This window comes from Colletotrichum fructicola, assembly GCF_000319635.2.
Source record: "Colletotrichum fructicola Nara gc5 chromosome Unknown KSG_Nara_v1_contig01, whole genome shotgun sequence".
Taxonomy (NCBI): domain Eukaryota; kingdom Fungi; phylum Ascomycota; class Sordariomycetes; order Glomerellales; family Glomerellaceae; genus Colletotrichum; species Colletotrichum fructicola.
The window spans coordinates 2,494,784-2,518,790 of NW_027094051.1; the positions used below are offsets into that span (position 1 = coordinate 2,494,784).

Consider the following 24,007-nt stretch of genomic DNA (forward strand, 5'->3'; position numbering starts at 1 on the left):
CCAAGGTCCCCTGTCCCTACCTTAGGCGCCGGCCGAAGACAATTTCATACTATTTTTCGACGTCCCATTCCCCGATTCCAGGGTGCACATGCTAAGGCTGGGGGGCTCTTTGGTCTTTTGGGTTTGGTCTCAGGGCCCTGGAGCAAAGTACCCCAATAGGTGCCACTAACGGCACCCGTGATGGAGGATAGCGGGGGCCAAAATGGACAGGCATTGCCGTCATTGGATCGCGTTTTAAAATAAGAGGATTGGTTTGGAGGGGGGGAACGGAGATGGATAATACGGGGGCGCACTTGAGGGGCGCGTCCTCGGATTCAATTCACGACACGAGCTCCTGCCATTCTTTCCCAATCTGAGGCACTGATGCAGAGGCAGGAGCAGAGGCGGCCACCAGTCTCTGTGCTTCTTTCCATCTGGGCCGTTTTTTTCTTGCCATCTCGTAACGGACTCAGTAGTATCCGTCCAAGTCCGGAGCCTCTTCCTGCCTGCGATTTTTTTTTTTAAACCCTCATTTTTTTTCCCCGTGATCATGTCTCTCCCAACTCCCGTTCATGTCTCATATTCGTATTAACCACTGAGTCACCACCGTCAATACGGGATGGCTGGTCTTACGAGGACACACAGATGTCTCTGCCTCTTTCTGCGTCTCTGCTGCCAATTCTCCGATAACCAGATCCATGCTTTGTTTCTTTCTTTTCCTTCCCGCTTTATCTTGCCTTATCTCGCTCGTCCTGTCGAGCGTCTTATCTCTTCGGTGTGAGGTTCTTTTTATCGTCCGCCGTCGTCAGACGAAGTGGACTCACCTAATGCAAAGGCGGACTCGGGTTTGAAGACGGCCAAATACCATACCACCTCGCAGTACGGATACTACTGCATCCAACAGCCAAGGTTCAAAGTTCAGACGCTACTAACATGATGATGTGCAGGCCCTTGGTTTCAGACATGGGACGAATCTGTTGTCTGTCCGAACCTTAGCCCAACAGCCCAGCGGTACCCTTCTTGACCCTTCAGCGCTGCCGACGGTTCCCTGCCTTCGGTGCCCTTCCCGACTAATGTACCCTGCACAAGAGGAGCCGCCGCTGACCAGCAATATGTCGCGTGAGCGACACCCGAACTTTCGCGCCGAAGCTGTTCCCTGCCTGAGCTTGCAGCAAGCAGAAAATGAGAGAAAAAAAGATGATGTGCAATTTACAATGGTGCAGGCGACAATATCTCGCAGATTTCCCGTCTGCAAGCACATGCGACGGCCCGTCAACTCTGTTGGTGTTTCAACAAAGGCCTGCATCTGTCTATTTTCACCACCTACAATCCCAATGTTTTCAAAAGATGCGTTGCTGGGAAACGACGGCCTAGGAAAATGATGACGACATAGCCCGTCTCGTCCAGACAGCCGTCTTCCTTACCGTCAATGCAAGCCACCTGTCCAGCCGCTAAAGAACGCACTGCGCGGCGGCACACTGCCACAGCTCGCGAGTCATTTCACATGTCAATCACGAAAAATCAGGGAAACGACAGCTCAAAAATTCACCATATCGTATTGCTCACAAACCCGGGCTATGCAAGTACTCAAAATCGCTTCCGTCCAATCAATCCATCACCCAGCATTGACCACTCCGCGGCTGCATACATCATCCAGAAAAGCAACAAATCGTATGCAACAAATTGCCCAACATGCAAAATCCAATCCAGCCAAATGAAACTCAACTCAAAAAAACGTGTCCGATACAGCCTCACTTTGCGCATACTTTACGCATGGACCAGTTGCCGGAGCCTCTTCTCGATCTTTTCCCGTCCTTCGAACGTCTCCCATACATTATGAGGCGCGTCGTCGACAATGTCCCAGTGCTTCAGATTTCTCGTCAAGTGGCTGAGATCCCTCTGCTTCTCTTCCCAGACACTGTCTTTGCGGAGGTTGTCGCCGGAACTGATGAGTACCAAAGGCGTGTCCGGGTATTGAATCGCCTTGCCGCTGATAGCCTCCCGCTTAGTGAGCGAGGCGGCCACCAGACTTTCTTGCAGCTTCGTGAACAGGTACTTGCCGCTCTGTCTGGCTGAGCGACCCCAGATGCGGTCGGCGCTGCTGCGCCCTCGGAATAGAGCACCGGGAAGCCGTTCCAGTCCAAGAGGCGAGATGATGCCGCGCACCCAGTAGAGGAAACCTCGTCCGGGATCCGAGACACGGTAAAGCAGGTCTTCGTGGAGAGGATCGATCATGAGAATGCCGTCCACCTCGTGGCCGTGCCGGGAAGAGAAGATGCGCGAGTACACAGAGCCGATGCCAGCGCTCGCCAGGATCCAGGGGCCATTCTCGCCGGCGCGCGCGAGGGCCTCACTCAAAGCGTCTGTTGCCATGCCTGCTGACAGCGGGCTCGGAGCAGTGTCGCTCCAAGCATATCCAGGGCGATCAGAGAAACAGTATCTCGAGATGGAACCATTCTTGAGGGCGCCCTGCGCAAGTTGCCATAGTCCGTTTTCGACTGGCAGATCACCGCCCTCGAAAAGAACACTCGGCAGCTTGTTACCTGCCGCATCGGTGCCGTTGCCTTCGCAGTAGACGTGAATGCGGTACTGGTCGTTGTCTACCCAGTACTGCTCGCCCGGCGGCCCATACCCAGCGTCGAGAGATCTGAGGATTAGGGTGGCGGTGATGAGAATAATAACGATGGACAGGATCACATATGCAATGGTCGAGAAGAGCACTTCGGTCCATTCCCACACTGTTCGTCTCGTCTCGACGCGACCTGTGAGGCGCTCTTCTTCCTCGGCCTTGCCCCATTTCACCGTGCGATCGGCAAGCAGCGTCCACAAGCTCATGAGGAATGCCCCTAAGGTCACAAAGTTAGTAATGATGCTACTCCTACTGGGTATCCGAGGCGGTACTCACAAATGACGCTGGCGACTCCCACGCCGCCCTCCTCATACCGGTTCTTCTGGATGGCGAGAATGAGAATGGTATCAGTGAGCAGCATGACCGCCATGAAGATGGACAGCACCCGCACAGCGGCCGACGGCGCTCCAAAGAACACGAGGGTGAAGAGTAGCGTGAAGAGCGACAGGCTGGAGTAGCTAAAGGCGTAGAATCCAGAGCCGCGGGTGTGTAGTCCGGGAGGGGTGACGAAGATGGACACCAGGTTGATGGTCCACCAGATAAACGTGACGCAGGCGAACAAGACGGTAGCCCATCGCATAACCCTCACCGTCCACAGGTTATACGGGGAGACGGCAGGGTCGTCTGGGGTGAGGAACTGACGATTGTCGCTGTCGAGTCGGTTCGGCAGCAGGCGGGTGTGCTCGTCCGGCTCTCGCGTCTCGTACTCGGCCGACCTCCTCTCCTCCGGCGGCCCTTCTGCGGCGGCAGCGTCATCATCCTTCTTGTTCTTCGACCCGAAAAGCGAAGGCATCGTGAAACTCGTCGGTCTGTAATTGGCCGCGAATAACCAACAGGCGAGGTATGCAAGCCTTTCGATGCTACCTCAAACCTTCAAATAAATGAACGGAGGGGTAAAGAAACGGATAAAAACAAAACAAGGGGAGAAAAGGGGGTGTTCAAGGAAGACCGAGAAACGACAGAGACCCGGCCAGCAGGAGAAAGCCTTCTAAGAAATCAGCTAACGCGACTAACACAAGACGCAACCACTTACATCCCGCCTCCAGACGTGTCAATGACGGCAGGGGTGCTCACACTTGCACCAAGCCAGCACGCAAGCTGTAGGACGCAGAGGGCCAGAGCTCCCGGTCATGTCGTCATTGGGTGTGTTGCATGCGGCAGGAGTGGGGACCCCGCCGCATCGGCGATTTGGTGGGCCCACCAACACGGAGCGGTGCAGCACGAGCTGTTGGGTGGGGAGCTAACGCTCCGGCCCAGCGTGTGGGGGGCCGGGGGCGATTCAACTCTGAATTGGAAAAGCTGCACCGGTGACATTTCCGCAGCTGTTTAAAAACCAGGAATATGCAGCTCTATTTCTTTTCGGTGTTGGTGCGCAACCAACCGTATCTTCAGCTTTGGACCTCATGCATATTCTGGTCCTGCTAGTGTATGGGGTCGGACCGCGTAGGCGTACTTGGTGTCGCAATCAGTGGCGTTCCTCCAGCATGCCTCTCCTTGGAAACATGGGAGTCGAGTGTGTTGGTGAGTCCTGATCCCACTCTGCTCCAGAGGATGAGACATCCTGACATCCTCCAGACATGTTGGCCCACGGCCTAGATCCGTCAAACCCAATATTTTGACCCATGCTCCATACTCTTAATAAGGCGGGGTCTACCCATTAATGCGTTAAAGAAGTACTAGTTTCGAGCCCGTGGATCAGGATGCTCCACAAACGTCATCATCTTCGATCATCTTCAACTGCTGTGAAGGAATGTTGATCGCGTTGCGGGAGGGTCAGGGCATGAACTTCTCACATTACGGACTGGCCTCAGCACATTTGGCAACACCCTCGCGTGGTTTGTTCGGCCACTGGGACGTACTGATGAGCTTAAGCTTGTTTGTTGATTCACTAAAAAGGAGCCTTGGAAACGGAAGCACGTGGATACATGGTCACTTTGAAGATTTTCCGTCTCGTATAAGTATATTCATCAAGCAAGCAGTAATCTTTGAGCTCTGTGGCTTCAGAAGCGTAACGAATTCCAATGCGACTTCTGCGCCAGGCTGAACCAGGGCGTCGAGAAGCGGGTATAGTGCAAAAGCAAACTGGCTATAAGCAACTCGTCGTCCTCCACTCGGCACTTTTACGTTCGAATAAGGCGTCCTGACGCCCTCTTCTTCATACCACAAAGTTCTTCTATTCCCACACACGCCTACGCCCACGGCGCGATCGGGTTGACCTCCCGGCTGCCAGACGACGATTCAGAAGAGACCGAGCTGGAATCTCTCAAAGAGCTGCCGTAACGGCGGATCTGCTTCCGGTTCACCGCTCTCTTTTTGGCAAGCTCCTCGGGCTCGGGGCCGCTAGACGGTTTGATGGCCTCCTCGGGAATCGCTCCAATGGGAGCGTGGAGCTTCGCACTGGCCTCAGGGTCGTTGATGGCGATTCCGTGCTTTCGGTACTCCTGTTTCTTCAACTGCTTCCAGTCTTGAGCACTTGGCTCTCCGGTGGTGAACCAATCTTTGACTTGGTTGAGGAAGCGGTTCTTGCTCTTCTTGGACTTGGAGTTGCTCTCGCGGCTGGACTTTGTAGGGCTTCCACCAACGCTAGGGGTGGAGACGCTACATTCAGATACCTCAGACTGATGAGAAAACATGCGTCTCGGGGGAGACATTCTCAAGCTCATCTCTGACGCCACGCGTCGAAGGCCTTTGGGATTCATCTCGGCGTCGTCGAGATCGATTAATGTACCGGGGTGGTTGTCTTCTTCGTCGATGGCAACGCCGATATTTCCAGAAGTTGTTCTGGTGTCAACAGCTGTAACCCCCGAGCTGGAGGCTGGACGTGGGGGACTAGGTGGTCGCAGGTGTACGGATGATAGATCGACTGATTTGGCGATCTTATGCTGGAATGGACGCTTCGGCTGGACGGTTTCCTCGTAGGTGACTGCGGGGTTTTCCACAAGCGGCTGGCTGCTGATAGACTTCTTGGTCCGGAGGGGTGTTGAGATGCCGAGCAGGCTTCTCCGTTTCTTCTTCTTAACAGGTGTCGGCCCCTAGCCGTAGGCGAATGCCTCTGGTTGAGAAATTGGGGAGAATGTTCCAGGCGACTCTGGGTCTTCTTCGCCCCGCAGAGGCACGTAAGAAGATGCCCAGTAGAATGGTGTATCGATATGTCGATAGGCTTTCGGCTGAGCCGTGTTCTCTGCCGTAGGAGATGGTATCGATGCCGGGTACAATGCTGTCGGGTATGAGAAGTTTCGAACGAGAGATGGCGGGTGGTTATGGCGATCGGGAAGAGGATATGTCTGATTTCGATGCCGTTGGAAAAGAGGCATTGTACGGCTCAGAAGGAGGTAGAAAAGTGACTTGCTTCTAGCCAGTCATAACAGGGGGGTGCTGAGGCAGGCAAACGTCTCGCAGGAGACGATGTCGCACGGGGTGATCCGGCGACGTATTGATACTTGGCTCGGACAAGATGGTGCACTTGTCAACTTAATTTGGAGCTGAGATCGAAAGGACAAGACCAGAGAGACGATGAGGAGTTAGATGGCTTGATTTGACGGTTAGGAGAGATGGTAGAGTTGCTAGGAGACTGGAATGGGCGTCGTGGGATGGGGGAGACCGAGGCTGTATATGTCCTCTACTGGTCGTGGGGTTGAAAGAAAGAGAAGCGAGGGTGTTGGGCAGAAATAGAGAAGATCAGCGAGCTGAAAAGGACGACACCTCGTGGCAGGAACGTGCGAGACTACGCCTGGCCAAGAGGCAGAAAAAGGAAGTTCCAAGAAAATAAAGTATGGGAGGCAGTGGAGAATCTCACAACCCGCGCCTGTCTTGTGCCTCGCGCCTCGCTCAACACCCTGGGCAAGCACGCAGGACCAGAGCCGGTCAGGCTCAGCTCACCTGCACCTTCCTTGGTTTTCTGCCACGCCTTCACCATGCATCAGCGCCCGCGGGCTCGTGCTGTTGCTTCTTTCTCGCGATTACAAGGAAAAAGCAACTCGGAACCACTTTCCCGAGGCTCTCCGTTATGCAGCTCGACGTCGTAAGTGGACGCCACATTGGTGACGGAAGCACTAAGATCACACGCTAGTACCAACGTTGGAAAAGACTGTGCGGTGACCTTCCCTGCCATTCATTGTCTGTTTGGAGCGTTTCCTGCGGCGAGATCCTGATACTTGCTTCTATCTGCTTGATACTCTGGGTAGGTACCTTGGGATGGTAGAGGAAATTATGGCTGGTTATTCGGCGTTTGAGTATGGGTGGGAGGCATGCCGCTACCCCGGTGACATAATGATTCCTCTCCTCTATGTCTCGTAGCTGACGGGAACTTGTCTCAGACGCCCCAAATCTCGAAAGGCGCAGTTTATAAATGTTAGCCCGCTGACGGCGCTGCGTTTCGCTCTTTGTTGCCGACTGTCAGTTTGGAAACCGGTCCTCCCGGGGTCCTGGGTCAAGATCAAGATCGACAGGTCCTGGCACTCGCAGCGGTAAGGCTTCCCGTATCGAGGCGCAGTATCCTTTGTCAAATTCATGGCAGGCTTCAAGGGGTCGTAGAAGACCAGGGTGAAAGAGAGAAGAAAAGGTGTTCCTCGCTAGCGACTCGAGTAGCAGGACGTGGATATCGACGATGTCCAATCTTCCTGTTGGACTACAATGCCAAGGGTGAAGCTACCGAGGATGAGGGCCGAGGTGAATACAGAGTGCTGGGCGAAACCAATATTTTCTGGCGTGGAACTGCCAAAAAAGCAAAATGCCATGCCGCTGCAGCCACAATATTGACAAACCAGATCTCAGACTCCCCTGCTCGATTGTGGTGTTTCCCCGGCTGAACCATCAAAAGGTCCTGCTGGCGTACGACTTCCTCGAGTCTCAATGGTCGGGCACCAGCATTCCGCGGGAGCTAACCGACCATACCTTAGTTACCTACTCTCAAGCGCAAAATACGGACGTACGGCCAAATAACGTTGTGAGGAATCATCTAGAAGCCGACTAGAATGTCCGAAGCCACGACTACCATCTCTCAACATCGAGATTTGAGGAATACGCTTGTGCCCGAGAGGTGGTTTGCTGATTCCTGTGGCAGACGTTTGCGGGACGTGTCTCTCCGCCTGTCGGCCGAGATACCAGCTGCGCCTTCTGCAGGCGGTTGAGAGCTGAAAACCCGCCAGCCATCGCGATGCGCCCCGAGGTGCAGCAAGTAGGTATGCCCTGCAGAGTCCAATACCTCGGATCCTGGTCGAGATTTAGTGGGCCTGGGGCATGTGCCGACGCAGGAGAGTACAAGGGAGGCCGTGCACTGCCCGCCTCGGCGCCTACTCAGATCTCGACGCTGCAGGCGCCATGCTCGAATGGAACTAGCCAGTGGCAAGCGTGCATTTGGACGTCAACCTTCAGCGTCTTTCATCCAACATCGACATCCACCCGCCCCAACCTTGAGTCTGAACTTTGACCGAAGTTGAGTGGTGCTCGGCCCAAAAGGAAAAAAAGCAAGACACGACGCACCAGCAAAACCAAGCACACGTCACTCCTGTACCGATACCGCCGGCGAGCTTCTTGCTGGCCCTTACATCCGGCGGCTCGTCGAACACGTCCGGCATCCCAGTCGTCTGAACTATCCCAAAATCTCACAACGAACTCTCCCTCCAAGTCTCAACGCCCGAAGCTTCTCCTCTGCTCCTTGAGCTGAAAACGGACCTTGCTGCACTAGCGACCCTCGAAAGCTAACAGAGTTTCCGCGCCAGCTCGCGCGGCGCGGAACCGCAACGCACGGTGCACCTTCAGCCTGCAGCTCCGATTGTCTCCCGTCCCTTGCTTGGTTTCCCCTCTCTCGCCTTCCTCTAGGTCCGAACCCCACCAAAGAAACACCATCCAACCTCTTCAACCCGAATCTTACAAACCACACCACCAGCAAAACAAACAAAACCAGTGCCAACTTGTCGCGAGCCACTCCAGCCTCGCTCACAATGCCTGGCCTCACGATACAAACAGACGCTCTCTCCCCGCGCGCATCGAACGCCCCGCCGCCATCTACGTCTGCGGCTGCTGCCGGTGCTCCAGGCGCTCCAGCCGCCGCAGCTTCCTCGTCCTCCGCGGCCGGCGCAACAAACCCCCCAGCGCAGACCCCTTCGCGCTCCTCCCGTTCATCGTCCCCCGCCCGGCCCCCCATCAGCCCCATAACACCGACCCTACCCCCCGCTCGTCTCGCCGACCCTGCCGCCCCCTTCGCCGCTGGCCGTCCTGTCTTCACACACTCCACTCAGCCGGCCACAGCCGCTACCTCGACCATCCCTCCTCCGCGACCGGAGCCCATCGACTTTGAATCGAACCCAGACGTCCTGGCCCTCAAGTCAGCCATCTCCATCCTCCAACTACAACAGAAGAAGGCCGCCGCGGATATACAGGGGCTCAACCAAGCCAAGATCGCTGCCCTTGGCGACCCAGCAGAATTCCTTGCCGACCTTGGGGCTGGTAAGGTGCATGCCCAGGGTGACAAGTTATTCCCAGAGTCGGACTCGGATTCTGATGATGAAGAGGGGGTCAAGCGAGCGAAGTCGGAGGGTGTAACTGCTGGCCAGGGCAAGGCACCAGAACCCAGGCCATGGGAATCTCTTCCCAAACCACAAAACGTGGTGCGCTGTCCGCCCATCAACTGGTCTCAATACGCCGTGGTTGGAGAGTCATTGGACAGGCTGCATGCGGACCAAATAGCGCGGCCAAGCCAGGGCGCACCGGCGACGATGGGCCCCAGCGGAACATACGAGTTCACGGGAGTTCCTGGAGGAAATCAGCGGCCGTATGTCGGTGTAGCAGCTCCTTACACTCCTGGTAAGGACAGGATCGACAAGAAAGCAAAAGGGGCTAAGAAATGAATTTGTTTGCTGCGTTCGCTACGGGGTATGACGCCCCAGCCTCCTATGGTTAGACTGGCATGATGAGGGACGACTTTTCACGGATGGTTATGAGATTATGAGGCGTTCGCCATGGTTTGCATACGATGGGATGGCGTTGTGGATCGGTATCGTTTACGAGAAGGGTATCAAAAAAATAAATCAACGTTGAAAAAGAGGCTTGTGACATCTCTTGAGAACAGCTAGTTCGTTGCGTCATTACTCGAGGTATCTACTGGAGTCTAACGGGACAATCCCAAACCCATTCCTGGTATGCATGATTCCTATGCCTTATAAACGCCATCCCGTCCTGTGCAGAACTTGATAAACCAGAATCCACGGTCAAAGACCAGGCCCCCTGCAGCTATGATTAATGGCAAACCCTCCAAAACTGCAGACTTGTAATTTCCTATGGAAGTTCCCGATCTGCGAAGTGGATTGCCTTTTGAAGCGTCAAATCTCTGCGCTTCCAACGCCTCTTCGCCCAGCTCCGAGAGCGCAAGCAGCGCAATTACTCAAAAATCACTGAGTTGGATTAGTAAAGGTGTACCCTTTTAGATCGGCTTTGGTAACTTACTCCATGCTTTGCTGAACAGACCTCCGGAGACGACGGTTGTAGTTCTTCCGCTCATCGGCGCCGCCCCAGTAGAGCTTGTGAGCCTCTGGGTTGACCAATGTGCGGGGATCGTAGGCGGGGTCCTCCTCTTCCAATGCGGCAAAGACTGCCTCAATATGAGAGCGAACGTCATCTTTGCGCAGATTGTTGGGGAAGTAGCAAGCTGTGCCATCCTCGGCGATCCGATGGTGGAAGATGCGAGTGTTGAATTTCACGCGAGGTTGCTCCTCGGGGAAACGAGGGCTGAAGTGGATCTTGATACGGAAGAGACCGCCATCAAGGTTGGTCATCGGCCGTCCAAAGTAGGTAATGACCCAGACGAAAGGGTTGTTGTCTTCCAATTGCACGTCGTGGGGAATGTCCTGGCGCTTGAATGCCTGCACGACCTGCTCGTACTGGTGGCGCAGGTTGACCGAGACCGTCATCTCCTTGTCGCTCGCAATCTGACCCTCCTTCGCCCACTTGACAAGCTCATTATCGAGGGCAGCCTTGATGTTGCGCAACCGTCTCTCCAGCTCGGTGTAGTTGAACTTGCCATCCATGGAGTTGCTAGCTCCTTCAAACGGCATGCGAGCAAACGCCTGGTGATCCTTGACCTCTGTCTTGGCCTTCTGAACAGCACTTAGGTAATTGTCGTAGTACCAGAGAAATCTGCGCTTGCATAAGTCCTTGAAGGGTTCGAACGGAACGCTGGTGTCGTCCATGTCCTCGGTGTCCATGTCGATATCTTGCTCAGCAGCGGACTGCTGGGCGATGGAGACGCCCTCGGGGGTCAGTCCTAGGTATTCCTCGAGGCGCTGGATGATGGAGATGCGGAGGGTCTCATGACGGATCTAGCTCGTATGATTAGCCATGCGTTGTCTCTGCATCGCCAAATCGCGCGTCATTTACCTTCTGCACATAATCCTTCTGATGCTTCTTGTCCGACGCCTCGTTTGCCTCTTCGAAACCCGGCTCGTTCTCGTAAGGATTGCTCGACATCAGACTCTGGATGGAAATAAGGATCGACTCGAGACCCTGCGCGGCCGACCACTCCTCGCCACGCTCGCCGCGCCAAGTGCTGTGTTTCCGTCAGTTCGGGTTTCGGTCGGATTGAACCATTAGCCATACCCCAAGATTGACCTGCGGCGACGTCAGTATCTAGCACCAAAGTATGCGCCCAGCGGTAGGCGGAGCGGGAGACCTACAAGCAAACCTTGCCGGATGCATAGATATTGGGATTAAAGCGACAGCGTCCGCCGTTCGTTGTGATGCCGTTAACATTGGGAGACTTGCGCGGGTAGTCTGCGTTGCGGTTAGTCCCTGAAGTTGTTTGCTTCGCAGCCACGCAAACGTACCCTTATTAAATCTGATCGCAAACTGGAACAGTAATTAGCAACGCGACACGCTGAGCAACCAGATGATTACCAACATACCTCGAAGAAACCGAACTCGTAGGGCGTGTCGTGAGGACCAATGATCAACGCCTTAACGTTGCGAACATCGACATCTCGGCAGGCAACGGCCAGCGCTGTCCGACAGGTTAGCGAAAGTGTCAGCCTGAGGAGCTGCAACAGAGGAAATTCGTACACAAATCTGAAGTGCGCTGGATGTCGCTCAACTCCTGTACGACGCGACCGTTAGCCTTCTATTTTCGACCCCTCATTCCATGTTTGGGGGAGGCGAGGCAAGGTAAGGTGAGGGAGGCGGAGGTGGGACGGAAGTGTGGCTACCTTGGTGATGCGAATGATGGATTGATCAGCCATGCTGACGGCTCGGCTGGGCGCTTGATAGCTCCCTATTCAACTTCTGGTGGGCTATATTCCGGGAAAGGGCGTCTCTGAATGTCGCCCGGTCTGAAGACTCTCCTCTCGTGGGAACAGATGAAAGTGAACGAAAGAGGGCGGCCCGAGAGCCTGACAGACGAAGAAGAGGTCGGGTAAGGTAAGTAAAATGGGTTATGCAGGTGAACAAATGCGCTGGTAGGCGGCTTTCGCAGGGCGAAATTCACAGGCAGGCTACCTCTTTGTGCAGGCGCAAGACGGTGGAAGCGACTGGGTCGGAGTATGAAAGTGAGAGAATGGAACGTTAGGTTGAGGCAGCTGCTCTAAATCGGCAGTTTGGCGGGGCATGAGGGGTAATTTTAGCGTCCCAGCCTGGGTATTTGATGCAGGAGAATCGCTGCAGTGTGGTGGCAGCGCCGCCATTGCCTCTCTAAATTCCGTCCACGGGTCGCCTCCAGGTGCCTGCTACCCAGTACGGGACGGATAGCCCCACAGTGGCCGACGGATGATCGCTCCGGGTGCTGGTCCCGTCCTGAGCCTGAGCCTTCAGTGACGGGAGGTATCTAGGTAGGTAGTGACCCCGAGCAGCCTGGATGTCGCGAGACAGTGGAAGGGTTTACGGTATGCGGTTTCTAAATTCTCTGTTGCCTAGAAATAGCCTCCTGTTCAGAGCATCAACATTATTCCTTCCTGCAGGCTATTTGTCAAGGTTCCATAACCGCATCTAACCGTGTTACAATGCCTTGGACCAGCGGACATTGAGGTGAGACGATGACGGCGTATCTGCATATTTTATCAAGGCCTGCTGGGCGTAAAGGTACTAATTGATACCTCATCCTACTATCATGGCACAGCTTTGTGTTCATCCTTGGTTCTCATGTTCCGTTCTATTGCAGGTATCCACAACACCACCGGGTATCGGCATCATACTTCCAGTTGGACGATATGTTTACTGCCTGCTTTGTTCGAGATCTAGCTGGCATAATTTAGGAGGAACTGGATTGCCAGATTTATAAAATTAACCATGTGGAAAGGAGTTGAGATTTCGTGCATTCGCATGCCGTCATGCTACCGTTTGATAGATAGCCGCATGCGCATATTGCTTGTCGACTGATTGAAATTTACAGAAATTTCCGAAATCGAGAAAGCCTGCAAGAAGCAGCAAGAACCTGCCTTCTTTTCAGCACACCTGGCTGGAGGATGCAAATGAGACGCCAGAGGGAAGCTTTGCGTCACATTCAGGCAAGGCACCTACCTGTCGGTGGGGCACCGCGGGGTTCCAGTCTAGGTAGACGCGGTCAGTTGAGACCCCTGTCGGCCAAAGCTACCAGTACGCGTCAACTCCACGAGCAACGCGTCTAGCTTAATTGATTTTCCAACCGTCACCACGACCGCGGCACGACCGACCTACAGCGACAATTGACGATCAGCCTCAATTCGGAATCCAGCCCGACTGAAACCTTCGATAAGGAAACATATCACCAAATTTTAAATGGCGAGCTTCTTCGACCTCAAGGCCAGGAAGGCGGCCGCTGCAAACGGGGCAGCCCAGAAGCAGGAGAAGTCTTCCCAGCCTCCGAGAGCGCAGCCTTGGGTTGAGAAATAGTAAGGATTATTTGGCAATCACCATGAGTTCAAAGCATGCTAACCGTCGATGATAGCCGTCCAAAGACCCTCAGCGATGTCACCGCTCAAGATCACACCGTTACAGTCCTGCAGCGGACGCTACAGGCTTCCAACGTGCGTCTACCCACGATACGCTACGAAACCCACGAAACCTTGACCTGCATACTGACTCCATTCCGAAGCTTCCACACATGCTCTTCTACGGACCTCCCGGTACCGGAAAAACATCAACAGTCTTGGCCCTCGCCAAGGAGCTCTACGGCCCCGAAATGATGAAGTCACGAGTCCTGGAGCTCAACGCCTCCGACGAGCGAGGAATCTCCATCGTCCGTGAGAAGGTCAAGGACTTCGCCCGCATGCAGTTAACGAACCCGACGGCCGAATACAAGAAGAGATACCCCGTTCCACCCTTCAAGATCATCATCCTCGACGAGGCCGACTCCATGACCCAGGACGCCCAGAGTGCTCTTCGCCGCACCATGGAGACATACAGCAAGATCACACGCTTCTGCCTGATTTGCAACTATGTTACCCGCATTATCGACCCGCTCGCCAGTCGTTGCAGCAAATTCCGCTTCAAGAGCCTGGATCAGGGCAATGCCAAGAGGAGGCTTGAGGACATCGCACAGAATGAGGGTGTTCAGCTCGAAGACGGTGCTGTTGACGCGCTCATCAAGTGCAGCGAGGGTGACTTACGAAAAGCCATCACCTTCCTGCAGAGTGCGGCGAGACTGGTTGGTGCTGGTAACGAGGAGAAGTCGGCAGATGATGCCATGGACGTTGACAAGAAGCCTGTTACTGTCAAGACTGTGGAGGATATTGCCGGTGTCATTCCCGAGAACACGATTGACAAGCTAGTCAGCGCCATCCGCCCACAGCGCGCAGGCGACACATACCAAAACGTGGCCAAGGTTGTCGAAGACATGGTTGCAGACGGCTGGAGTGCTGGACAGGTCGTTTCTCAGGTACGCAATGCCTCCACTTGTACACGAGGCCCCGATCTAACAAAAATCAGCTCTACCAAGCCATTGTTTTTGACGAGACAATTCCCGACGTTCAAAAGAATAAGATTGTCCTCATCTTCTCTGAGGTAGACAAAAGATTGGTGGATGGTGCTGATGAGCACCTGTCAATTCTTGACCTTTCGTTGAGAATATCGGGCGTCATGAGCGGCCGCAACAATTAATACAGGAAGTTTGGAAGATGTTTTAATGAAGAAGTATTGGCATCCGGACTGGACATTAAAGGCGTTGAACTGGCAAAAATGTGTGTATAGGGTATATACCACTCTTCAAATATGATCTTCATGACCGATGAGACCAAGATCCCCGTGAATGGCAGACCAAATGTCCCCAGACTTGACCGCTGACTCCTTCCTCTGATGTGCACCATGCCTCCTTGCTCCGGTCTGGCTCGCCGACCCCTGTGTAAGCCAGATGTCTTCCTCCGTAGTATCGCCGACGGCGTCTTTTTCGGACTGATTTTGTCCTAGAAGCCGGTCGACTTCCTGAAGGGCACTCATGGACCCTTCAAGCGCGACCTGGCCCTCCTCAATTTTCTCGGCTACCGCCTCCAGGGTTGCGATCTTTGCCGAATCAGCCGCAAATACCCAAGGCTTGACTCTCTCGGACATTGCCTGCTTTTCGGATACCGCAGAAGCGAAGTCGTCGGCGAAGCCCGACCTTGGCCTGGGTTTAGGCATGGGATGCTCGGGAAGAAGCTGACTTTCTTCTGCGAGATGGTCTAGCGCTTGCTGTGTTTCTTTCGCCTGCTTCGACAGCACATTGTTGACGTGTGACTTGTGCGCGATCATGCCCTTTTGCTCTCGGGATAGCGCCAGTAGCTTTTCGAGGTACGGGATGAGAAGGTGCGTGGTGGGCGCCGGCGGGATCTCCTCGCTCTGCGAAGCTCCCGCGGCTTCGCCTCCGGGTCTTAAGATCGGCTGGGTCTCATCAGAGACCATGTGAAGCAGCGACTTGCGCGCGGCTGTGTATCTCGTGTACTTGTCCCTGATTTCCACCAGTTTTCCGTCAATGTTGGTCTTGTCCGCTGGCTGCCCGTTGCGCTGCGAGTACGAGTCATCTTCACCTTCTCCTGAGGCTTTGCTGAGCTCAGTCTCGATCCAGTTGATGAGTTCGGCACGCGTGGTGTCCAGGGCATGCGCCTTGGCTTCGTCGCTGACTTGCCCCGCCAATTCGCCAGTTCTTTGCCGTACGTCCTGCAACAGCTGTTCTTCCCGTTGCAAAAGTAGCTTGGCTCGGAGGACGACCTTTTCCAGCTGCCCCGCCAGCCCACTCAGATCCGTCGTTGCTGACGAATTCGTGACTGTGAAGCTGTTGACAACTGCGGTTGGCACATCGGGAAGAGGCGGTGAGTCTCTGAATACAACTTCCAGGTCAAGAAAGTCCGGAGAGGCTGCCGGCTGGCGCACCAAGAGGTCCAAATACTTCTGAACCGTCTGAAGTCGTTGCTGTTTCTGTCGTAACTTTACTAGAGCTATGTGATCCTCCAGCTGATCTCTGGGATCTACGATCTTGGACCGTGATGGAGGTGGCGTTGCGGTATCATTCCGTGTGTTCTCATAGTCGTTGCGAGCTTTGATATTTGCGTCCAGAGCCCTGAGATACTCTCTTTGAAGACCTCTAGCTTCTTTTGTCGGAGTAATGGTGCATGACGCATCAATGAGAGACAGCGGGCTCTGGATGGGTCCTGGTTGACCACATGCTTGAAGATGAAGAGCCAAGGCGCGTCGAATGTAAGCGACCTGTTCTCTCGGCTTGATGTACGGCTGGAGTGATGCCTGAACTTTCTCAATGGCTTTCGGTACAGGATCCATCTCAGAGGTAGCCGGCCATCAAGCCAAGAAACTGGTGCCTGGAGGTTCGCTGATTTATTTTTTGGCCTCGGTATAAGTAAAATTTAGGAGCCCAGGGCCGGTGTTGATATTCGACCAAACTGAGTTGGGCAGGCACACACTACCTCCCTCAGGGGTGGTGTGGATTAGTTTGGCCTCACCTCCACCCTGTGCCGATGTCACAGCGTCACGTGAAGCTATCTAAGCATCCGGGGACAGCCACTAACGCGCTTGTCGCCTAGCGCCACCTCCGGATTTTGCCATAGCAAGCAGAGGAAATTTGTTCCACGACGGGTGTCGCAGACATATGATACACGCCTCCGCCCACCTGTCCATCCAGCGATACTTTCCCATTGAATCAACAAAACGCTACGACGAAATCAACAACTTAATATCGGACGGATGGTCTAGAGCTCGCGTTGGGTATACGGCGTTTTCAAGGATAAACACTCGGCGCAAGCCGCCTGATGCTGTCGTTTGACAAGCTCCAACACCTCCATCATCACTCTTAGACTCGAGCGCAACCGAAACGATACGATACCCCTCCACCCACAGCCAAGATGTCGGACCAACACCGCGATGTCTCTCAGTACAAGTACTCGGCCATGTCCAACCTGGTCCTCCAGGCGGACCGTCGTTTCGTGTCGCGACGAAACGATGAGGCCACTGGCGATCCCGAGTCTCTCGCCGGCAAGCTGAGTATTCGCGACATGGGAGCACGCGTCGCGCGCGACTCGGCCCCGAAGCAGAAGAAACAGACCGGGCTGCCCGAAATCGAGCGCGGAAGGTTACAGGAGGGCGAGGATGTGCTGCTGCGCGAGCAGCGCAAGAGGAAGAGCGAGGCGGCGCAAGCGAGGGGAACAGGTGTCTTGGGAACCGGAGACCTGCTCATCGAGGGCATCAACTATCGTCCGAGAACGGCAGCGACCCGAGCCACATACGAGTTGATCCTGAAGATCGTATCCGACAATCTAGGCGACGTGCCCCAGTCAACCGTCTTGAGTGCTGCGGATGTAGTCCTGGAATACCTCAAAGATGACGACCTCAAGGACACGGAAAGGAAGAACGAAGTCGACGACATCCTCGGTGTTTCAATGAGCCCTAAAGAGTTCAACGAGCTCGTAAACCTGGGGAAAAAGATCACAGACTACGATGCGCAAGACGAGGACGAGGACATGGATGCTAACGCAGCTGATGCTGACGGAGCCGAAATGGACGAGAGACAGGGTGTTGCAGTCGTCTTCGAGGATTCCGAAGATGAAGAGGGCGGCATCGTCAACGAGGTCCGAGAGGAGTCTTCTGAAGACGAGGAAGCTGACGAGGAAGACGAAGACAAGGAAGCTCAAGACGGTGCCGACAAGGAGGACATGGACGACGATGCCATGATTATCGATTCGGCGCCGAAGAAACAAGCACAAGACGGCAAGCCCACGAAAACTGTGCCCGCAAGAGATATCGACGCGTTCTGGTTGCAGCGACAGATCGGAAAGCTGTACGAGGATTCCCACGAACAACACGATAAGGCGACACATGCTCTTCGCATCCTCTCCGGCGAGCCAGATGAGCAAGGTGGAGATGAAAAGTCGCTTCGTGAGATCGAAAACGACCTCATGGAGCTCTTTGATTACGAACATCATGAACTGGTCCAGCTGCTCATCGAGAACCGGGAGAAGGTTGTATGGTTGACCCGCCACTCAAGAGCTGAGACGGAAGAGGCCAAGGCTGTGGTGGAACGCGAGATGGCTTCGGAGGGCCTTCAGTGGATTCTCAACGAGAAGTTCGGCAAGAAGACGGATGAAAAGCGGAAGATGGAGATTAAGATGGACATCGACAACACGTCATCACTTAACAACGCACCCGCACCCGAACCAGAACGCCCTCAGGGCTTGGTCGGTGGGCTGCAGCCGCGGAAGCTGATCAACCTGGAGAACTTAGTGTTTGACCAGGGCAACCATCTGATGAGCAATCCCAAGGTCCGGCTACCTGAGGGCTCAACAAAACGGACCTTCAAGGGCTACGAGGAAATCCACGTCCCTGCGCCCAAGAAACGCAACGAGCCAGGCGACTCTCTCATTCCCATCACTGATATGCCCGAATGGTCCCGTCTGCCTTTCAGCACTGCCAAGTCTTTGAACAAGATCCAGTCCAAGTGCTACCCAACAGCGTTCGGAGACGACGGCAACATGCTTATCTGTGCTCCAACTGGTAGTGGAAAGACGAACGTGGCTATGCTTACCATTTTGCGAGAGCTTGGCAAGAACCGCAATCCTGAGACTGGTGATATCGACCTGGACGCCTTCAAGATTGTGTATATCGCTCCTTTGAAGGCTCTGGTTCAAGAACAAGTCGGCAACTTCGGCAAGAGGCTTGAGCCCTACGGCGTCAAGGTATCTGAATTGACTGGTGATCGACAACTCACCAAGCAACAAATTGCTGAAACCCAGATTATCGTCACCACGCCTGAGAAGTGGGACGTCATCACGAGAAAGGCGACAGATATAACTTACACGAACTTGGTTCGTTTGGTTATTATCGACGAGATCCATCTGCTCCACGACGACCGTGGTCCGGTTCTCGAGAGCATCGTCAGTAGAACCATTCGCAAGACTGAGCAGACTGGCGAGCCTGTTCGTCTGGTTGGGTTGTCCGCAACGCTGCCCAACTACAAGGATGTCGCTAGCTTCCTCCGTGTGGACATCAACAGCGGCCTTTTCCACTTTGACGGCAGCTTCCGTCCTTGCCCCCTGCGCCAGGAATTCATTGGCGTCACGGATCGCAAGGCCATCAAGCAGTTGAAGACCATGAACGACGTCACCTACAACAAGGTTATTGAGCATGTTGGCGCCAATAGGAACCAGATGCTCATCTTCGTTCACTCGCGAAAGGAAACTGCCAAGACTGCCCGGTACATCAGAGACAAGGCGCTCGAGATGGATACTATAAATCAGATCCTACGTCACGATGCCGGTAGTCGTGAAGTGCTCAATGAGGCCGCCAGTCAAGCTACCGATAAGGATCTGAAAGACATCCTGCCCTACGGTTTCGGTATCCACCACGCTGGTATGAACCGTATTGATCGTACCGATGTCGAGGATCTGTTCGCCAGAGGTGCTATCCAAGTTTTGGTCTGCACAGCCACCCTCGCCTGGGGTGTCAATTTGCCCGCTCATACTGTCATCATCAAGGGAACCTCGGTTTACTCTCCAGAGAAGGGTAGCTGGGTCGAGCTTAGTCCCCAGGACGTCTTGCAGATGCTTGGTCGTGCCGGTCGCCCGCAATTCGACACATACGGAGAAGGTATCATCATTACGACTCAAAACGAGATCCAGTACTATCTGTCACTTCTCAACCAACAATTACCGATTGAGAGTCAGTTCGTCAGTCGCCTAGTGGACAACCTGAATGCTGAGATCGTGCTCGGTAATGTCAGGAGTAGAGATGAGGGTGTCGAGTGGCTTGGCTACACGTACCTGTTTGTCCGTATGCTGCGGTCTCCAGGTCTTTACCAAGTTGGTGCGGAATATGAAGACGATGAAGCTTTGGAACAAAAACGAGTCGACCTCATCCACTCCGCGGCGACGGTCCTCAGAAAGTCAAATCTCGTCAAGTACGACGAGAAATCCGGAAGGCTCCAGTCAACAGAACTTGGTCGCATCGCGTCGCACTACTACATCACCCATGGTTCCATGGACACCTACAACAACCTCATCCAGCCGTCCATTACGACCATCGAGCTTTTCCGTGTCTTCTCGCTCAGCGCAGAATTCAAGTACATTCCAATTCGCCAAGACGAGAAGCTCGAGCTTGCCAAGTTGCTGGGCAGAGTTCCCATTCCGGTCAAGGAGAGCATTGAGGAGCCTCACGCCAAGATCAACGTGCTTCTGCAGGCCTACATCTCACGACTCAAGCTGGACGGCCTTGCTCTTATGGCTGATATGGTCTACGTCACTCAGTCTGCTGGTCGTATCTTGCGCGCCATCTTTGAAATCACCATGAAGAAGGGATGGGCGTCTGTCGCGAAGACCGCACTGGACCTCTGCAAGATGGCTGAGAAGAGGATGTGGCCCACAATGTCGCCACTCCGCCAATTCCCCAGTTGTCCAAGGGATATTGTGCAAAAGTCGGAGAGAATTGAGGTGTCTTGGAGTAGCTACTTCGACCTCGATCCTCCTCGCATGGGTGAGCTTCTCGGTATGCCTAAGGCCGGTAGGACTGTCTGCGGGCTGGTTGCCAAGTTCCCCAGGGTTGAGGTACAGGCGCAAGTTCAGCCGTTGACCAGATCTATGCTTCGAGTCGAGCTCAGCATTACGCCCAATTTTGAGTGGGATGTTGAAGTTCACGGCCCCGCAGAGAGCTTCTGGGTTTTCGTCGAAGATTGCGATGGCGAGGATATCCTCTTCAGCGATCAATTCCTGCTTCGTAAGGAGTACGCTGAGTCCGAATCCAACGAGCACATCGTTGACTTTACGGTTTCGATCACGGAACCCATGCCTCCAAACTATTTCATTTCCGTCATCTCGGACCGCTGGATGCACTCGGAAACAAGACTACCCGTGTCCTTCCATAAGCTGATTCTGCCCGAGAGGTTTCCTCCTCATACCGAGCTTCTCGAGCTTCAGCCGCTGCCTGTTTCCGCCCTGAAGGTCAAGGAGTACACCAAGCTGTATCCCAGTTGGGACAATTTCAACCGCATTCAGACACAAACCTTCAACTCTCTGTACAACACCGACCAAAACGTCTTTGTTGGTGCGCCAACAGGCAGTGGCAAGACTGTGTGCGCCGAATTCTCGCTTCTGCGTCATTGGTCTAAGCCCGATGCTGGTCGCGCCGTCTATATAGCACCCTTCCAGGAGCTGGTTGACTTGCGCCTGGATGACTGGCAGAAGCGACTGAATGGCTTGCGTGGCGGCAAGACTATCGAGAAGCTCACAGGAGAGACAACAACGGACCTGAAAATTCTGGAACGTAGCGACCTAGTCCTCGCCACCCCCGTTCAGTGGGACGTCCTGTCTCGCCAGTGGAAGCGCAGAAAGAATGTTTCAACCGTTGAGCTTTTCATCGCTGATGAGGCTCACCTTTTGGGCAATAATATGGGTTACGTCTACGAGATCATTATCTCGAGGATGCACTACATTAGAACTCAAACGGAGCTCCCCATGAGAATCATTGCTCTGGGTGTCTCTCTTGCCAACGCTCGCGATCTTGGAGAATGGATTGACGCTAAGAAGCATGACATCTACAACTTCAGCCCGCACGTTCGTCCGGTTCCCCTTGAACTGCATATTCAATCATACACCAACCCTCATTTCCCTTCGCTGATGCTGTCAATGGCGAAGCCGACATATCTGGCCATCACTCAGATGTCTGCTGACAAGCCTGCCATTGTGTTCGTGCCGAGCCGAAAGCAGACGCGAGCCACTACCCGTGATTTGCTGACAGCGGCGTTTATGGATGACGATGAGGACCGCTTCTTGCACGCTGAGCCCGAGCAATTACGACCCCTCCTTGAGCGTATCAACGAGGAGGCACTTGCTGAGGCCCTTTCCCACGGTGTTGGGTATTACCACGAGGCCTTGAGCCAGAGCGACAAGCGTATCGTCAAACATCTGTATGAGCACGGTGCGATCCAGGTTTTGGTTGCTTCCCGTGACGTATGCTGGGAACTGAACAGCACTGCTCATCTCGTCATTGTCATGGGCACGCAATACTTCGAGGGTCGTGAGCACCGTTACATCGACTACTCCCTCAGCGAGGTGCTTCACATGTTCGGCAAGGCCCTTCGCCCCTCCAAGGACGGCAGAGGCCGTGGCGTCCTCATGCTTCCAGCAGCGAAGAGAGATTTCTACAAGAAGTTTCTGAACGAAGCGCTCCCCGTCGAATCACACTTGCATAACTACCTCCACGATGCGTTTGTGACCGAGATCAGCACCAAGATGATTGAATCTGGTGACGATGCCATCAACTGGACAACGTTCACGTACTTCTACAGGCGGCTTCTCGCGAACCCAAGCTTCTACAGTTTGACCAGCACGACAGAGGAGGGACTCAGCGACTACATGTCAGACCTCATCCAGACCACCTTGCAAGAGCTGAGCGACTCCAAGATCATTGAGCTTGACGAGGACGATGGTTCAGTCGCCCCTCAGAACGCAGCCATGATTGCCGCCTACTACAACATATCCTACATCACCATGCAGACATTCCTTCTATCGCTGAGCGCAAAGACAAAGTTGAAGGGTGTCTTGGAGATTATCACGTCAGCTACCGAGTTCGAGGCGATCCAGATCAGGAGACACGAGGAGGGTATCCTCCGCCGCATCTACGACCGCATCCCCGTCAAGATGGCAGATCCTGTTTACGACTCGGCGCATTTCAAGTCGTTCGTTCTCCTTCAAGCACACTTCTCTAGGATGCAGCTGCCAATCGACCTTGCGAAGGACCAAGAGGTCATCATTTCCAAGGTGCTCAGCCTGCTGAGCGCCACGGTTGACATTCTCTCATCGGATGGTCACCTCAACGCCATGAACGCCATGGAGATGTCACAGATGGTTGTGCAGGCCATGTGGGACCGTGACAGCCCCTTGAAGCAGATTCCTCATTTCACGCCTGAGGTCGTCAAGGTGACCAACGAATTTGGGTATGTACCAGTATCACCAATAGAGATTTGCGACGCTAACTCTGATCTTCTCTCTAGTATCAAGGACATATTTGACTTCATGGAGGCGATGAACCCCGAGGAGAACCCTGACTATGCCAAGTTGATCAAACGTCTTGGGCTTAGCCAGAACCAACTGGCTCAGGCTGCGGCGTTCACCAACGACAAGTACCCTGACATTGAGCTTGAACACAGCATCTTGGACGAGGAGGATATTAGGGCCAATGAGCCTGCTTATCTCAGTGTGCAGATCCAGCGCAACGTCGATGACGAGGAATTCGACCCCACTGTGCATGCGCCGTTCTACCCGGCCAAGAAGCTGGAGAATTGGTGGCTAGTCGTGGGCGAAGAAGGCACGAAGAACCTGCTCGCAATCAAGCGTGTCACGATTGGCCGCGAGCTCAAGGTCAAGCTAGAGTTTACAGTCCCGACAGCTGGTAAGCATAACTTGAAGTTGTTCCTAATGAGCGACAGCTATGTCGGAGTGGACCAGGAGCGCGAGTTCTCCATCGAAGCCGCGGAAGGCATGGACGTGGACGATAGCGACGAGGAAGAAGACGATGAGTAGATTGCCCCCCGAGTTGGGCAGAGGCACGCCATCAGTACGAGATCTCTATGTGTACAATATTCGGGCGAGAGGAGTTTGAGGAGGTAATAGACAATTTTCGAACAAAGTCGGATCGTCTTCTCGCTGGCGGCAAACCACGGGCAACTCTTGTCCTCATTCGACAGGGTTGAGTCGCCTGATGTCCGGTTGCGCAGACTGTGTGCGGTGCGACAGTAGTTTCGGAGGGTGGTGCTTCAGTGGTCGAGTTGGCGGGCGGATCCCGGACATAGTTGCTCAACCAGGACTATCACGCGGACGAGACCTCCACCGATACGGATGGACATGGACAGCATGAAGAAAGTCAAAAAATAAAAAATGAGGGACTAGGTTGCCGTCGTCCGTGATTCTTGGGCTCAATAGGGCACGTAGCGTGTTGTGAGATGCCTAGGAAAGGTACTTATGTCAAGGGGGA

At 54.1% G+C, this 24,007-nt stretch overlaps 7 protein-coding genes across 7 annotated transcripts; 3 read left to right on the plus strand and 4 right to left on the minus strand.

Moving 5' to 3' along the window:
• Nucleotides 1-1,746: 1,746 nt before the first annotated feature.
• On the minus strand, nucleotides 1,747-3,401 carry CGGC5_v000720 (Uncharacterized protein; the record flags this gene model as incomplete). Its single annotated transcript, XM_032032132.1, has 2 exons — nucleotides 1,747-2,825; nucleotides 2,885-3,401. 2 exons carry the CDS (start codon nucleotides 3,399-3,401, stop codon nucleotides 1,747-1,749), a joined length of 1,596 nt encoding a protein of 531 aa, XP_031888260.1.
• Nucleotides 3,402-4,797: 1,396 nt separating this feature from the next.
• On the minus strand, nucleotides 4,798-5,307 carry CGGC5_v000721 (uncharacterized protein; the record flags this gene model as incomplete). The annotated part of the gene is made up of 1 exon (XM_032032131.1): nucleotides 4,798-5,307. One exon carries the CDS (start codon nucleotides 5,305-5,307, stop codon nucleotides 4,798-4,800), a length of 510 nt encoding a protein of 169 aa, XP_031888259.1.
• A 3,243-nt stretch (nucleotides 5,308-8,550) lies between these two features.
• Nucleotides 8,551-9,456, plus strand: CGGC5_v000722 (uncharacterized protein; the record flags this gene model as incomplete). The annotated part of the gene is made up of 1 exon (XM_032032130.1): nucleotides 8,551-9,456. One exon carries the CDS (start codon nucleotides 8,551-8,553, stop codon nucleotides 9,454-9,456), a length of 906 nt encoding a protein of 301 aa, XP_031888258.1.
• Nucleotides 9,457-9,989: 533 nt separating this feature from the next.
• Nucleotides 9,990-11,835, minus strand: UBE2Z (Ubiquitin-conjugating enzyme E2 Z; the record flags this gene model as incomplete). Its single annotated transcript, XM_032032129.1, has 9 exons — nucleotides 9,990-9,999; nucleotides 10,052-10,923; nucleotides 10,982-11,150; nucleotides 11,201-11,212; nucleotides 11,278-11,374; nucleotides 11,428-11,449; nucleotides 11,506-11,600; nucleotides 11,660-11,693; nucleotides 11,803-11,835. The coding sequence occupies 9 exons, from the start codon at nucleotides 11,833-11,835 to the stop codon at nucleotides 9,990-9,992; spliced, it is 1,344 nt and encodes a 447-aa protein (XP_031888257.1).
• A 1,510-nt stretch (nucleotides 11,836-13,345) lies between these two features.
• Nucleotides 13,346-14,665, plus strand: RFC2 (Replication factor C subunit 2; the record flags this gene model as incomplete). Its single annotated transcript, XM_032032126.1, has 4 exons — nucleotides 13,346-13,458; nucleotides 13,515-13,593; nucleotides 13,662-14,444; nucleotides 14,495-14,665. The coding sequence occupies 4 exons, from the start codon at nucleotides 13,346-13,348 to the stop codon at nucleotides 14,663-14,665; spliced, it is 1,146 nt and encodes a 381-aa protein (XP_031888455.1).
• A 105-nt stretch (nucleotides 14,666-14,770) lies between these two features.
• Nucleotides 14,771-16,315, minus strand: CGGC5_v000725 (uncharacterized protein; the record flags this gene model as incomplete). The annotated part of the gene is made up of 1 exon (XM_032032125.1): nucleotides 14,771-16,315. One exon carries the CDS (start codon nucleotides 16,313-16,315, stop codon nucleotides 14,771-14,773), a length of 1,545 nt encoding a protein of 514 aa, XP_031888456.1.
• A 578-nt stretch (nucleotides 16,316-16,893) lies between these two features.
• On the plus strand, nucleotides 16,894-23,556 carry brr2 (Pre-mRNA-splicing factor brr2; the record flags this gene model as incomplete). Its single annotated transcript, XM_032032124.1, has 2 exons — nucleotides 16,894-22,970; nucleotides 23,028-23,556. The coding sequence occupies 2 exons, from the start codon at nucleotides 16,894-16,896 to the stop codon at nucleotides 23,554-23,556; spliced, it is 6,606 nt and encodes a 2,201-aa protein (XP_031888451.1).
• Nucleotides 23,557-24,007: the final 451 nt, after the last annotated feature.